At 41.5% G+C, this 13,444-nt stretch overlaps 1 protein-coding gene across 24 annotated transcripts in view; it reads left to right on the forward strand.

Annotated features, from left to right (window-relative positions):
• The window catches only part of ANK3 (ankyrin 3), a 381,574-nt gene that overhangs the window by 282,740 nt on the left and 85,390 nt on the right, over positions 1–13,444 (forward strand). For all 24 annotated transcript variants that reach the window (XM_069796003.1, XM_069796006.1, XM_069796005.1 and 21 more), the window contains 4 exons: positions 1,048–1,146; positions 12,276–12,374; positions 12,464–12,562; positions 12,967–13,062. In XM_069796003.1, the coding sequence (XP_069652104.1) occupies positions 1,048–1,146; positions 12,276–12,374; positions 12,464–12,562; positions 12,967–13,062 (393 nt within the window). The remainder of the gene's footprint in view (positions 1–1,047; positions 1,147–12,275; positions 12,375–12,463; positions 12,563–12,966; positions 13,063–13,444) is intronic.

The following is a 13,444-nucleotide window of genomic DNA, read 5'->3' on the forward strand; positions in this document are numbered from 1 at the left end:
CACACTAAATCCAAAGCATAACACTATACCAGCTACTAGAAAGAAAATTAACTCTATCCCAGACGAAACCAGGACAAATTGGTTACTGTTATGTATTTGTGTAACATGACCCACCTAAACTGCATTGTCATCAGGATTGCATGTTAGAGTACGGTACAGTGGGACACTCAGAATAACTGCCTTTGGTAGCAAGTGCACTGTGGACATGGGTTTGGGTTCGGGTTCAAGGGTAGGACACTGAGCAAGTTTTTCTGTCTGATGTGCCACCTGCTGCCTCCCACTCTTCTGTCACTGGTACTAAAGGCAGTAGGAACAGGAGGAGAGGAAAAGAACTCTAATTTGCAAGTAAATGATATTCTTTCCCATTCCTAACAACATCCCCTCAGCAGATTCTCTCTTCTACCCCTTTTACCTGAAGTATTTCATGTGAGAGAAAGTTGCATAGCTTTCTGAGGTTTTAAGGATTTTAGATCTCAAGTTTCAGATAAGAAAAATAATGAGCTATCCAAAAAGTAAGAGTGTCAGTACATGTCATCGAGCAAGTCTGTATACTCCCTGGGCAGAGAGAAATGGACCTGATCTCAGAGAAATGTAGTTTTATCTTTTCTGTTTGTGTTTGAAAATGATCAAGTAGAGGAGTAAAAGGTAAGGATAAATCTGAGTGAATGTTACTTCTAGAAAACTTGTAGAAGTATAAATAATAATTCAGTATTTCTTTTAAAATCTTACTCATTTTAAGGAATTGAATTAATCAGGAGGTAAAAAAATACTATGTGACTTTTTTTTAAAGTGCTATAATTTGCTATCCCACATTTAACATTGCATGAAAAAATGTTACTTGTATAAAAAACATTATCTTCCTGGCTTTCAAATTGTGCTTCTTGCAAATCAACAAATGTTATTAGGAAGCACATTACACAGTGAAAGTGGAATGTATATTTTTTTTTAATCCAGTAGGATGTTTTGAGTCTTACTGATACCTGAATTTGCATTTTAGTATTCATGTGCTGCCTCTGAAGATTGTTACTTGTTGCTTCTAATTTACAGAGTGGACTGACGCCACTCCACCTGGCTGCTCAAGAGGATAGGGTCAATGTAGCAGAGGTTCTTGTTAACCAAGGAGCTGCTGTTGATGCACAGACGAAGGTACGAACACCACTGTCAACATATATTATTTCCTTTCAAGGAGGCATGAGCCTGTAGATTGGACTAGCAATCAATTTCAGGGTGAAACTGAAATAATAGCAGAGAAATATTCCCTGTAATAAATTATTATAGAATATATTCTAAAAAACGAGGATGTGTAAACTTGCATGTTTAGTGTTATGCTCAGTCTTTGAGCAGTAAGCTTATTTCTTGCCAAATATTTAGATCATTATAGATTTAGATAGTATCCTACTATTGTGTTTCACTGAAGATAAGTGCGATTGATCTGGGTTTTATGTAAGGAAACTTTCAGAAAAGCTTGAGCTCTCTCTACAGAGTCGTATAGTCTTTTACCATATGCATACTCTCATCTGCTTTTGGTATTTTTTACATGTTGCACATACTTTTCATTCAGCTGACAGTAGAAACAAAACACAGGAGAACTGTTACTTAAAACATCTGTATTTACAGCAAGAGAAACAATGTAAATGCAATGTAGGCATTCCTGGCTATTAAGCGGTTAAGACTTTTTCCCATGACTTATGAGACTTACTTTATGAAATGAAGTAGTTTCCTTTCCCTGAGCTAATACTAAATAGCCATCCATAGACATGATTCTGCAAATAAAGCCATTGTTCATTTGTAAAGATTACCCCCTACTCCTACAGCTTGACTCAGCCTTCATGACTGGATGCCTCTTTCTAAGCCACTTTGTTTTGCAAAGCCTAGTGAGGCGAGCTATTTCACCATATGGGTTCATTCTAGGGAACTGACCTTTTCTGTTGTCCCCAGTTCAGACTAGACCATTGTTCTCCTGATGGTAAACATTAACCTGTTAGGTCGTCAGTAAATATTGCTCTACTCTACCTTCAGAAATAATGTTAGAGAGGAAACATTTAACACTTGAGGACAAATTTGAAATTCTTTATCACTGTTATCTAATATGAAATGCATATATGTGATGGTGGTCCATTTCAAATTTACTTGCCTAAAAATAGTTTTGCCTAAAGTAAATATTTGGACTCCTAAATAAGAGACCTGGCTTTCCAACATGCTTGGGGATGGCTTTTGAGACCCCAAGCGATGATGCCTCCCACTTCACAGTATTGGTTTTAAGAGCAATGTTGTGAGTAAATTCCAAGAGCCTGTGTACAAATGGTTTCATGCTCCCTAATGGTGTATATGGTGCTCAGAATTTAACGATGATGATCTCGGTGTTGATTACACTTACAGTTCTTCATGCATTGTCTAGATCTCTGAGTCATTCCTTTGGCTGGGTAAGAAATCAGTTGTGATCAAATACTTGGACTGTAGCTGATCAAATCAGCTAAACGAACCAAGTCTCACAATCTGACCTGCACCCTTTGTGCAGAGTAGCAGCTTTCACAATTCTCTGCTAGGTGTGTGCCACAAATTAGGTGCTGTGTTTGCACACCCAGAAATGTCCAGGTATGTCAGACTGTCCAGCAATATTATCATTCTGTCATCACGCTGACATCTCAGAAAGGGCTGAATCCATCATCACCTCTGGCTGCAGCTCAAATGATTGTAATCCACGGTAGAGGGAAAAGTCATATGTGATTTTTCTACTGTGTAATTCCAGCTGTACCAGCTGCTGATTTCAATGACATTATTCTGACATGAAACTGCAATAGTTCTGCTGAAATCCCAGGAGCTTCTCCAGCTTTATACTTTTGTAACATATCCTCAGCCTATATTTTACAGATGAATCCGTCTGGGTTCTTATCACCTGCTAAATCATCCAGCAGCAGATGAGATCGGCCCTGGTTCATTCTTTGCCCTATTTTCTCAGATGTTTGTGGTTGCCTTTCTGGAGGTAGTTCCTACCTGGTTTTGGTTTCTGTAGCAAGACGTTGCAGAACCTATTCTTGTAACTTGGTCAGAGCTGAATCGCCTTCTAGCCTGTACAACTTGTCTGTGAGTGTTTGCCTTTCTCCCACTCTTCTCTGTCCCACAAATAGTAAGTAGTCTAAGGAGACATTTACGTTGACAGGTGCAGGCAGTCACGTGTTCCCTTTGGCTGCTCTCCTGTGTCCAAGTAGGATCCAGTTCTGGACTAGCGGCCTTTTAGTCACATTAGCATGGTGGAAACATCTGAGATACTGTCACAGCTGAGAGGCAGGACATGTTTTTTGGGTCTTGGGGCCAGCCTGGCACAGTTGCACAAGCTCTGTACTGAACTTTAAGCCTAGCAGGGTGGCAATGTGGTGGAGCAGACATGTGACTCTCCAGAGACACACAGAAAAGGGCCTTCAGTTTATCATTCAGAGATCTCCTCTGGGTGGAGCTGAATTTCTTAACTGCATTTCTGAAAATTGAACTAGTCAGTAGGTAAAACCATGCACTAGTTCATGAGAATATGAACTAGACTGAATAAAAATACAGTCATATTTGGCTGTCTGTAGTGTGAATCCTGTCATCGGTAATAGTCATATAATTTTAAAGAAGCCAACAGTAAGTCCTTTGTTCCCCCTCATTCCTCAGTGACATATATAACTAGTGCAAGTAAAGAATAGTTTCCCAGTACACATTTGCTTCCATGAGACTGCACTGTAGTTGTCAGGAAGTGGGGCAGCGCTTCATAAGTCAGGCAAAGTCACGTGTATTTAAGCAGAACTACTTTGTAGTGTAACAAATCACCTGTCCAGGAAAATATGCATTATTAATCCTGTAAGCCTCTGTGGTGAAGAACACCCGCAATGGCTTGTCCTCCCGCTTACCATGCTAATTTGCGCTGTCTGCTGTAGGGGACTGTCTGCTCCTTAGGAAGAAAGTGCCCACATGCCTTGCAGGATTGTGTTAGAGTAGAGTGAGCTTGATGCTTATTCACTGGCTTCTGCAGAGTCCCATCTGTTGGGTTTGTGCAGCAGTGAGCCCTCCAGGCTCCATCCACGCAGTCAGCCACATGGAGGTCGTCTGCCAGATACCTACTCACTACTGCCTGTGATATAAGAAAAGTGCTAATGCAGTACTGTGTATTTTAGCATGGAATAGTTTCTAGGTAAACTGATGATCATCCTGAGTTGCTAAGGAAAGAGCTGACAAGCTCTGAACTTCTACAATGAAGGAAAAGTTGTTATTCTGTAAGAACCACCATACCTTGGCTTCATGTTATCTGCAGGTGAAATTAGATGATTGGCTTGTAAAATAGCAGCTCTGTAGTTACAAGCTCTCTTGTTTAGATGGATTAACTGTTCTATGGGAATAAAAGGTCTGTGCATGCTGCCTCTAAAACCAGAGGCACTGCGGAGCAAGCTACAGCAAGAGTGGAGTTGGCTTCAGAAGCACTGTTGCTATGCTTGTATGTTTGCACGATACAGTCCAGCACATCCAGTTTAGATTCATTTCTTCAGACATACAGTGGCAGAGATGTGGCCATCCGTGCCTTAGAAGTCAGTGAAGCTATGCAGCTTAGAGTGGCATTATATTGGGGATCTCTGCTACGAGCAGTGTCACCACTAACCCTTTGTTTTCTTCTCTCCATTTCACATCCATATGCTTTTGTTACCTCAATTACTGTGGTCTAGATGACTATTCGGTAGTCTTTTGTTGTTGTTGTTTTTTCTTTGTTTGATTCTCTCCTTATCATATTTCTTATTTTCGCAGGTTAAGTAAGCATCAGTTATGTCACTCGAGCACAGTACCTGTCAATAGAGGGAGAATACTTAATATCTTAGCAGGTCATTCAACTTCTTGAGTAGGGACCAATGAACTATCATCTTCCACCTGTGGTACATGTTCTTTAATCATCATTTATATATAATTTACACTCCCTGTGAAAACATCTCGAGTTTGCAATTCTGACACGTGGGAGTTCTTCCTCCTGCTCAGGTTCTGAGGGCCACACACATGATTGGGGTTTTTCAGGTGATCAGAGGACAAGATCGGGCAGAAACACATTTTCTATCTTGAAGCTATAGTGGGGAAGAAAAAAAATCCAACACCACAGAAAATCTCTTGTGCAGGAGATTAGTCTGTATGATTAAGATCAGTTCTGGCTCTAAAACTTGTAAGCATTTTCAAAATTGCTCTCAGACCTGAACCATTGCAACTGTGGTTCTCTCTTGAGGTGGTTTCCCTCCCAAGAAATTTTTTTCCTGAACTTTGCTGTACTAAAAGGCATGAAAGGAAGAAGAGCTGCTGGTTTTGAAGTCCATTTATTGATGGTATTACAGGATCCTTCTGGTTCTGCTGCACTAATTAACTAAATAGCCTCTAATCCCAGAGCTGCAGGAGTCTGTCTCAGTCAATGCTGAAGAGTAAACAGTACTGGTTTAGCACGCCGGAACTAGTGCTTGAGAGGCCACAAGGCTGCTCCTGTCACTTGAAGATGCGATTTTGTTATGTGGGTTTAAGCCTAGCCATGTTAGACTGAGCTCCAACTGATAAGCCACAGAAAACACCTCATCTTAGTATGCAACGAGCAAATAGTAGAATGGTGGAAAAGTAGCAACACTAAAATGCACTTCAGGTGAAGCTTCAGACCTGCTTCAAAACCCTTCACATTTAGAAAGTTTTAAAAACTGAATTTAGTGTTCACAGAAGGCATGTCAGTGTCCTGCTGCAAAGGCAGCACTTTTTGTCCATTCTGACACTACTTTTGTGTGTCTGAATTTAGGTTTGTTAAAGAGTTTTCAATGCTGAAACTCTGTGTTATGCAGTATTATGCTTAACACAAGGAATGCTCATCTTACACATAATATTGGGAGTTAAAAATCAATCTGAAGCCATGGCTGTGAGCAGATACTCCTTCTCTGGTGGTCATGTTGAGTATGTAGAAGCTATACTGGTACATGCGATGTTGCTTTTGTTGCAGGGCTTTTGTGTTGGGAGTTGGCATGAGTAAATATTGTTTAATGGCTCAGCAGGCCTCCACATGTCATTTTTCAACAGTTTATTCCATTGGATAGTGTTATTGTAGGATACGGCATCACTGTGATGGACTGGCAAAGGAAGAGTGACAAGAGAAGAGTGCTGGTTCAGTCAAGAGTGAAGAGCAGGATTTGGAGCTTTGATCTCAGTGCGGGTCATTTTAGTCAAACAGTTACTACACTGCACTTGGTGTTGGGCCTCTGCTGGGGGAACTGATGGTCTCACAGTCCCTGGCTGATGACTGTCTGGAAAATAAAGCCAGTATTAAACTGTCTTTTGTTCCTAAAACTGTAGTATTAGTAGGAGATAATGGTGACTGAGAGGTCATGGTGTTCTTTTGCTGGTTGAGCTGGGCCTTTTATTTCAGATTTGTTCAGGTCTGCCTGCCTCGTTCTGACAGGAGCCCCATACCAGCCTGAGTGCTACAATGGTTCATAACAGCAATCCAATTTTTCCATTTGAATATCTGTCATGGTTTAACCCCAGCCAGCAACTAAACACCACACAGCCGCTCACTCACTCCCCCCCACCCAGTGGCATGGGGGAGAAAATTGGGAAAAAGAACTAAAACTCGTGGGCTGAGATAAGAACGGTTTAATAGAACAGAAAAGAAGAAACTAATAATGATAATGATAACACTAATAAAATTACAACAGCGATAATGAAAGGATTGGAATGTACAAATGATGCGCGGGGCAATTGCTCACCACCCGCCGACCGACACCCAGCCAGTCCCCGAGCAGCGATTCCCTGCCCCCCCTTCCCAGTTCCTATACTAGATGGGACGCCCCATGGTATGGAATACCCCGTTGGCCAGTTTGGGTCAGCTGCCCTGGCTGTGTCTCCTCCCAGCTTCTTGTGCCCCTCCAGCCTTCTCGCTGGCCGAGCATGAGAAGCTGAAAAAATCCTTGACTATAGTCTAAACACTACTGAGCAACAACTGAAAACATCAGTGTTATCAACATTCTTCGCATACTGAACTCAAAACATAGCACTGTACCAGCTACTAGGAAGACAGTTAACTCTATCCCAGATGAAACCAGGACAATATCTAATTTTCAGATGCAGAAAGAGATAGGAAGGAGGCAGGGAGGGTGGGAAGTGCTATCGAGAACAATCACTTTCATACGGAATGAACACTCAAATACAGATATCTTCAGTATATCTTCATGGTACATTATCTCTCTCTCCTTGGCTCTCAGTATATGCTCAGTTGTTATCAAGACATTTGTGTGGAAATTTCCAGCCTAATAATGTGCAATAATGAACCTTTGCAAGGTACTGCAACATGTTAGGCCCTGATTCAGCAAAGCACTGAAGTGTGTATGTACACATAGGTTTGCCTGTTTCATTGGATCAAGGCTGGATACCTTTGTGATATTTGGATGTAGACCATCTTCTAGTCTTATCAACAATAATACTGTAGCTTCATTGTCTGACATTTAGAGCAGAAAAACAAAAACAGAGCAGCTTGAGAGTCAGCATGACTAGAAAGATGCAGTAATTCAAGCTGTTAAGATTTATGGTTATTGCCAGTGGAGGATATTAAAGTAATTCACTGACATGATATACAAGGCTTGTGATAATTTCCCTCAAAAAAATTGAAGGACAAGAGAATAAGGGATGCTTTGTGTTGTGTGTTCCATTAGAATTGAAAAGCTCAGTAGTTCTGATTTTTTTTTTTTTTTTTTTTGGCGCTTATTCTTGTGGCTTTTGATAAGTCCTTCCCAGCTGCTAACTCCCATATTGCTGCTCATTCTTTAAAACAGCTAGAAGCAGCATGGTAGCTGATTGCCAGAAGGTGATGTGTGTTAGAGCTGTTTTAAACAAAAGCCCTGATTTTCTTGGAAGTAACTTTTTTAATATTAGGATGCCTACTAAGTCTCTTGGTGCTTTGCCAGTAAATATAACTCTGAACCTAAACTGCTGTGCAGAAATGTGTGTAATTGTGGGGCTGGGTTTGTTCATTTGTTGTGTTTTGGTTGGGTTTTTTTGGTTGGCTTTTTTTTTTTATTATTAATAGCTTTTCAAGCAAAATATTTTAGCCTCCTGGTCACATTTCTACAGAGAATGAAAGTAGTAAGCTGAAGTAGCCATGAGAATTACTACTTTTATAATTTGGTTGTGTAATTGCAGAATCTGCCAGAAAAGTTAACAGAATATCTGTTTTCCATGAGGATGTTAGGATATAAATATAAATGTTATACCTTCCTGAGCTAGACACAGTCAAATGCAGGAATCTATACTGTAGCTGAGAAGTAAAGGATATCCTGTCCAGGTCTCAGGCATTAAAAGGGCATTTTGCTAATTAGTTTTATTTTGACCAATGCCTTCACTACAAATGTTGCTGACTAGAAACATGAAAGGTGTCCTCTGGTGGCTGATGAGTTCTAACATGCCCAGTGAGATGTGACCTGCCGCGTCACATCTCTGTCACTCCGCCGTCAGTGACTGTGTGCTGCATTAGGCACTGCCTCATCAAACACGACATGATGTGAGATGACCATAGGGTATGGCACACTTAAAAGAAAGCTCCCGGGCCCCTCCAGGGAGTTCAGAGAGGGCACTGGGATTTTGTGACCAGGCTAGCAGGTGCCCACGTCGCTACTCAGGCCGTGCATGATGCCTGTAGCAGAGAAGCTGCCTTTTTCAGTGCACGTCCCTCCAGCTGCCTTACCTGACCAGGCCAGCAGCACTGAGAGCTTCAGAGGGCGGCTCCTTCAGCTTCAGCTCTGGAACACCAAGAGCTCTAACAGGGAGAATAGTGACCATGTCACCATGGAAGCATTATGATTTCTACCATGCATTTGGAGGGGAAAGAGGAAAAGTTTTCACTTAGTCTCAGATTTAAACAGCAGGCTGGTTAGGAGTGACAAAGAGCATCAATAATCACTCCTCTAGCCATTTATGAAGGTACCACATGTAAATCTTTGTATATACCATTTCTAGAAGGAAATTGATGTTGTACTGCAGTAAATATTGGGGATTTGATGACTCCTTCTTCAATGTTAATTGTTACAGGCTGGAGAGAGGAGCCTTTACAGATCACTTCAAAGGGAAAGTTGAGATCAGCTGGTCTTGGCTCTCTGATACTCTCCAGATTTTAATGTTTTAGGGTTATTAGCAGGGGGTACCCAGCAGGTGGCCCTTGGCTTTGGATGTCATCTCCCCAGTTGGTTTTATGGTGTCTGATTTTTGTTGACCTTCCAGGTCATGTTAAGAGGCCTGTATTTTGAAGGGAGAAGGGAAATAAGTTCTTGTATGAGGAGGTTTCACAGCATATTTTTTTTTAACTGATATTTTGATAGTTTGGCCATGTTTTAATCTGAGTTTATCTTTGGACATGTAGGAGCAGAAGCTGCATTTGAATTACATGGCGTACGCTCAGCATTCTGCTTGACGACTCAAGACTGGCCAGCTTAGGGAGCCTTGTCAGATTCAGACCCCGGACACTGCTAGGAAGCTATTAGGCCAACCATAAACTAACAGTAACTGTAAGACGAGGTCCTAGCGTTCCGTTCATGATGATTACATTTTAGCTAGTGCTCAGGCTCTCACCACCGTGTGCAACTACTCTGTGGGAAAAGTTCCTTGTAGTCATTTGGCATCTGATCCAATGTTCATATGTAAGTCAACGGAAAGTTTCGTTCTGCTGATGCCAATGGAATTTGGAGTCGGCGCTGTTTCTTGCAATGATTAACTCGTCCTCGTTGTCAAAGCTAGCAGTTTCTTTAGATGGCAAAGGGCATCTAAAGGCAAATTAACTCAGGAAAAAATACACACCCTAATTTAAAGTAACTGGCCAGCTACCATCTCCTAGCATGTGTTAATACAACTGAAATTAGGTAACTTTGTGTGAAGTAGTATCAGAGGCAAAGTGACATGAAGAAAATGGTGTGTCTAAACCCATGGATGCTTGAAACTTCCCTCTAGTGGAAATAGTTCACATTTGAGGTTTTCTCTTCCTTTCTTCTGAGCAACTTTGACCTCATGGTTTGAACATGTGGTGTAGTGCTAGCTCCTGAACCCTAGGCTGACCTTGGACTTGCCTCTTCAGTGCTTTTGACTAAGTTGTCTAACCTGGCCACACCTCACTGACATGGATGTACAAATGAAGGATGACAGGCTGCAGCTTTTAACTCCCTGTGTGCCTCTACTGCTTGGGCACCAGGCTTTTCTTCTCAAAGCAGGAAAGCAAAGGTACTTTTTTACCTTTAAACACTGCTGAGACCAACAGGAGCCTGGTCAATGTAAGACCAGACCATATTTCAGTGTTTCTACCCACAAGGTTGGTTCTGGATCTAGTTCCAGATTGTTCAATCCCAAGTAGTGAATTTTCCTTCTGGCCGTGTGGCTGCTTTGGGCTCTACCAGCAGCCAAGACATGCATCATGACCGTGTTTCCCTATATATTATAACTGACCTTTCTGCCACTGAAATTAAGGATCTCAGCCTCACCTCTTACCCTTTTTCTGAAAGCAGAATTCCTGTAGATTAACAGCAGTCCATATTTGCAGTGTGTTTTACCATGTGTTTAGTGTATTTGTGATCCTCGTATCAGATATGATTTTTACAGCCTAGCGATTGATTTTTCCATAAAAACTGGTAACGGAGCATGGGGCCAATACCGCATTGGAAGTCCCATAGAGTAGCAAAAGGACATATACTGGCAGTGTAGTTTCATCCTGCTTGCAAAATGGTGAAGCCCCATGTGAACACTGACTAAGATGACCCTTCTGGCATCTCAGAGCCCATCAAGTGGGCCCATGAAACCTGACCTTTAAAGGGGAAAGGAATCCCAATGACTCACCTCAAGAGAGGGGGAAGCCCATTAATCCATCTCTGTGAGCCAAGCAAAGCATCTGCTGGAAAGCCATCAAGCTGTTAGTGTGAGTGGCGGCGAGGTTTGGGGAACAGTGGCCTCTCGCCAAGGCACGGAGAAAAATAGAAGGTGTCCTGTTTAGAGGTAGCTATCTCCTGAACTGTACTTTGCACAGTTCTAGATTGATTATGTTTGTTAAGGAAGAGATAGGGTTGTCTTGCAGGGAAGATAAGGCAGGAAAAGGTAATTACTTCAAGAAAGATAATCTAGTCATTTCTAATACGTTAAGCATCTCAAGTCAAACTTTTTCAAAACTGCTAACTGTTCTCATGGCCTAAGAGATTAGAAAAAGAGCAGCAAGAGCAAGCTTTGGTCCTCTTTGTTTTGTTGCATTGTATGTTAAACGTTAACTGTCGATTAAAGTGCTTATTACAATTAACAGGTTTCAACATGCTGTTTGACTTATTTTAAATATGTGGGGTTTAATGTGAGCGAGTTCAGAAGCAGCCTAGTGACTCCTGCTTTGTACCAGGAGTAGTTTTTAAAAAAAAGTAGTAGTTTTTAAAAATCTTGTCAGGTTTTTAAGTGATATTCGTCTTGTACTAACTGGTTTTAGAAAAATTTCCAAAATGTGTATATGTTACTATAAAAAGCCATTTAGTTGTGTTTAGAGCATTCGGTGACATTTTTAGTCTGTCCACTGGAAATGAAAAATAAGTAATAGGAACAAAAGGGATGCATTCAACATTCTCATCTTGGCAGTTGCCAAGAAAAAGCAGTTTCTTCCAGTTTGCATAACACAAGGCCAGACACATGAAAAATTAGACCTTTCTGTCTTAGAGCCTTAACTCACCAGCTGGTGTTCCAGTTTCTGTAGGACTATATTGTTCTGGCAGAGCTGGCAAATCAGTTGCATTGTTTTAGATTTACCTTCCGGGTGTTTCAGTCAGAATGGATGGGCTGCAAATTGCACTGTAGCTGAGGCACCCCTCAGCAAGCCTGGTTTTTATAAAGTTGTTTTTACTTACTTATTTACTTATTTGTTTATTATCACACTATAGTAGCACCAAGCATGCGAACCTCACTGTGCAAGGCATTATACACACACTTATTTAAAAAGGCGGGCTCTGCCCCGGAGACCTGATAGTCTGATGATTGGAGAGGAAGGCAAATCTCTAATCAACATTGCATGTGCTGAAGATTACAGAAATACAAGGCATTCAGAGAGGGTCACAGAGAACGGGACTTGAATCGACATTCATGGGCAGTATGGGTTTCCTCCAAGGTTGGAGGATTTTTCACGTAGGCCAAAGAAATAAAGCTTAACAGGATTTTTGCTGTTTCATGTCTGGGTTTTTTTTTGTCAGGGGATGTGTGGGATATTCACATTTACTAATTGCTTATGTTCATTCTAGATGGGATACACTCCTTTGCATGTTGGCTGCCACTATGGAAACATAAAAATTGTTAACTTCCTTCTGCAACATTCTGCAAAAGTTAATGCCAAAACGAAGGTGAGTTTTCCGCCTCTGCCTCGCTCGTTTTGCAGAGGCGGCTTGTGCGCCGTCCCTGCTGCAGCTGTTCCCTTTCCCTGTGCCTACAGAACGGGTACACGCCGCTGCACCAGGCTGCACAGCAGGGGCACACCCACATCATCAACGTCCTGCTCCAGCATGGCGCGGCACCCAACGAGCTCACTGTGGTAAGTGCAGGGGGGGCACTAAGAGGCCACCGCTTTCCCTTCGGGCTCAGTTGTCCCACTCCTTGTAAAGCACTTGAGCAAGGGAAATGTGAAAAAAAACGTGTGCGGTGGGAGAGGAAAAGAGCAGAGGAAGCCTATTCCCATTGCCCCCACATCCTCTATGCCATCATCTCTTCCAAAACTAGAACAGCAAACATCTGAAAATCTTTTCATTTTCATCCCATTTCTATAAAGAGTTAAAAACTTACAGTTATATATCCTACTACCCAAAATATATTTATTTCAATCACCAACATGCAAACATTTATTTGGCTTTTGTTCTGCATTCTTCTACAGTTAATTAGCAGTTTCTACACTTTTCCTTGCTAACAGTCAACTTCTGTTATAAATATTTCAATTGCTAGAATGGAAACACTGCCCTCGCCATTGCTAAGCGACTTGGCTACATTTCAGTCGTTGACACATTGAAGGTGGTGACAGAAGAGACCATGACTACAATTGTAAGTACAGCGTAGTTCAGTAGTGAATGGAAGAATTTTTCCTAAGCCAGTGTATTCAGCTTTGTTCAGTTACATGTCTACTGAGATTCCAATTTAATTTCCACCTATTTCCTTTTAGCAGTGTAAAGTGGATATTCAGTCAGATATGAGCAATATATTTTTAAGGTAGTAGACACTATTAGGATGCATGCAGAAAGAGTACCGACCGAGCAGAAAATGGACAGTGTAAATGACTGGTCATAGCTGCCATGTTTTTCCACACATCTTGTTGTTTAGGGCACAAACCACATGAATACAGGCTGGTTTGTAGTTGTAAAGACATTACTACAGACTTGAGTAAATAAAAGCTGCTTCTGCCTTATGAGAGTGTTTGCCAAGGGAC

The sequence above is a fragment of the Haliaeetus albicilla genome, chromosome 11 (assembly GCF_947461875.1).
Source record: "Haliaeetus albicilla chromosome 11, bHalAlb1.1, whole genome shotgun sequence".
Taxonomy (NCBI): Eukaryota; Metazoa; Chordata; class Aves; order Accipitriformes; family Accipitridae; genus Haliaeetus; species Haliaeetus albicilla.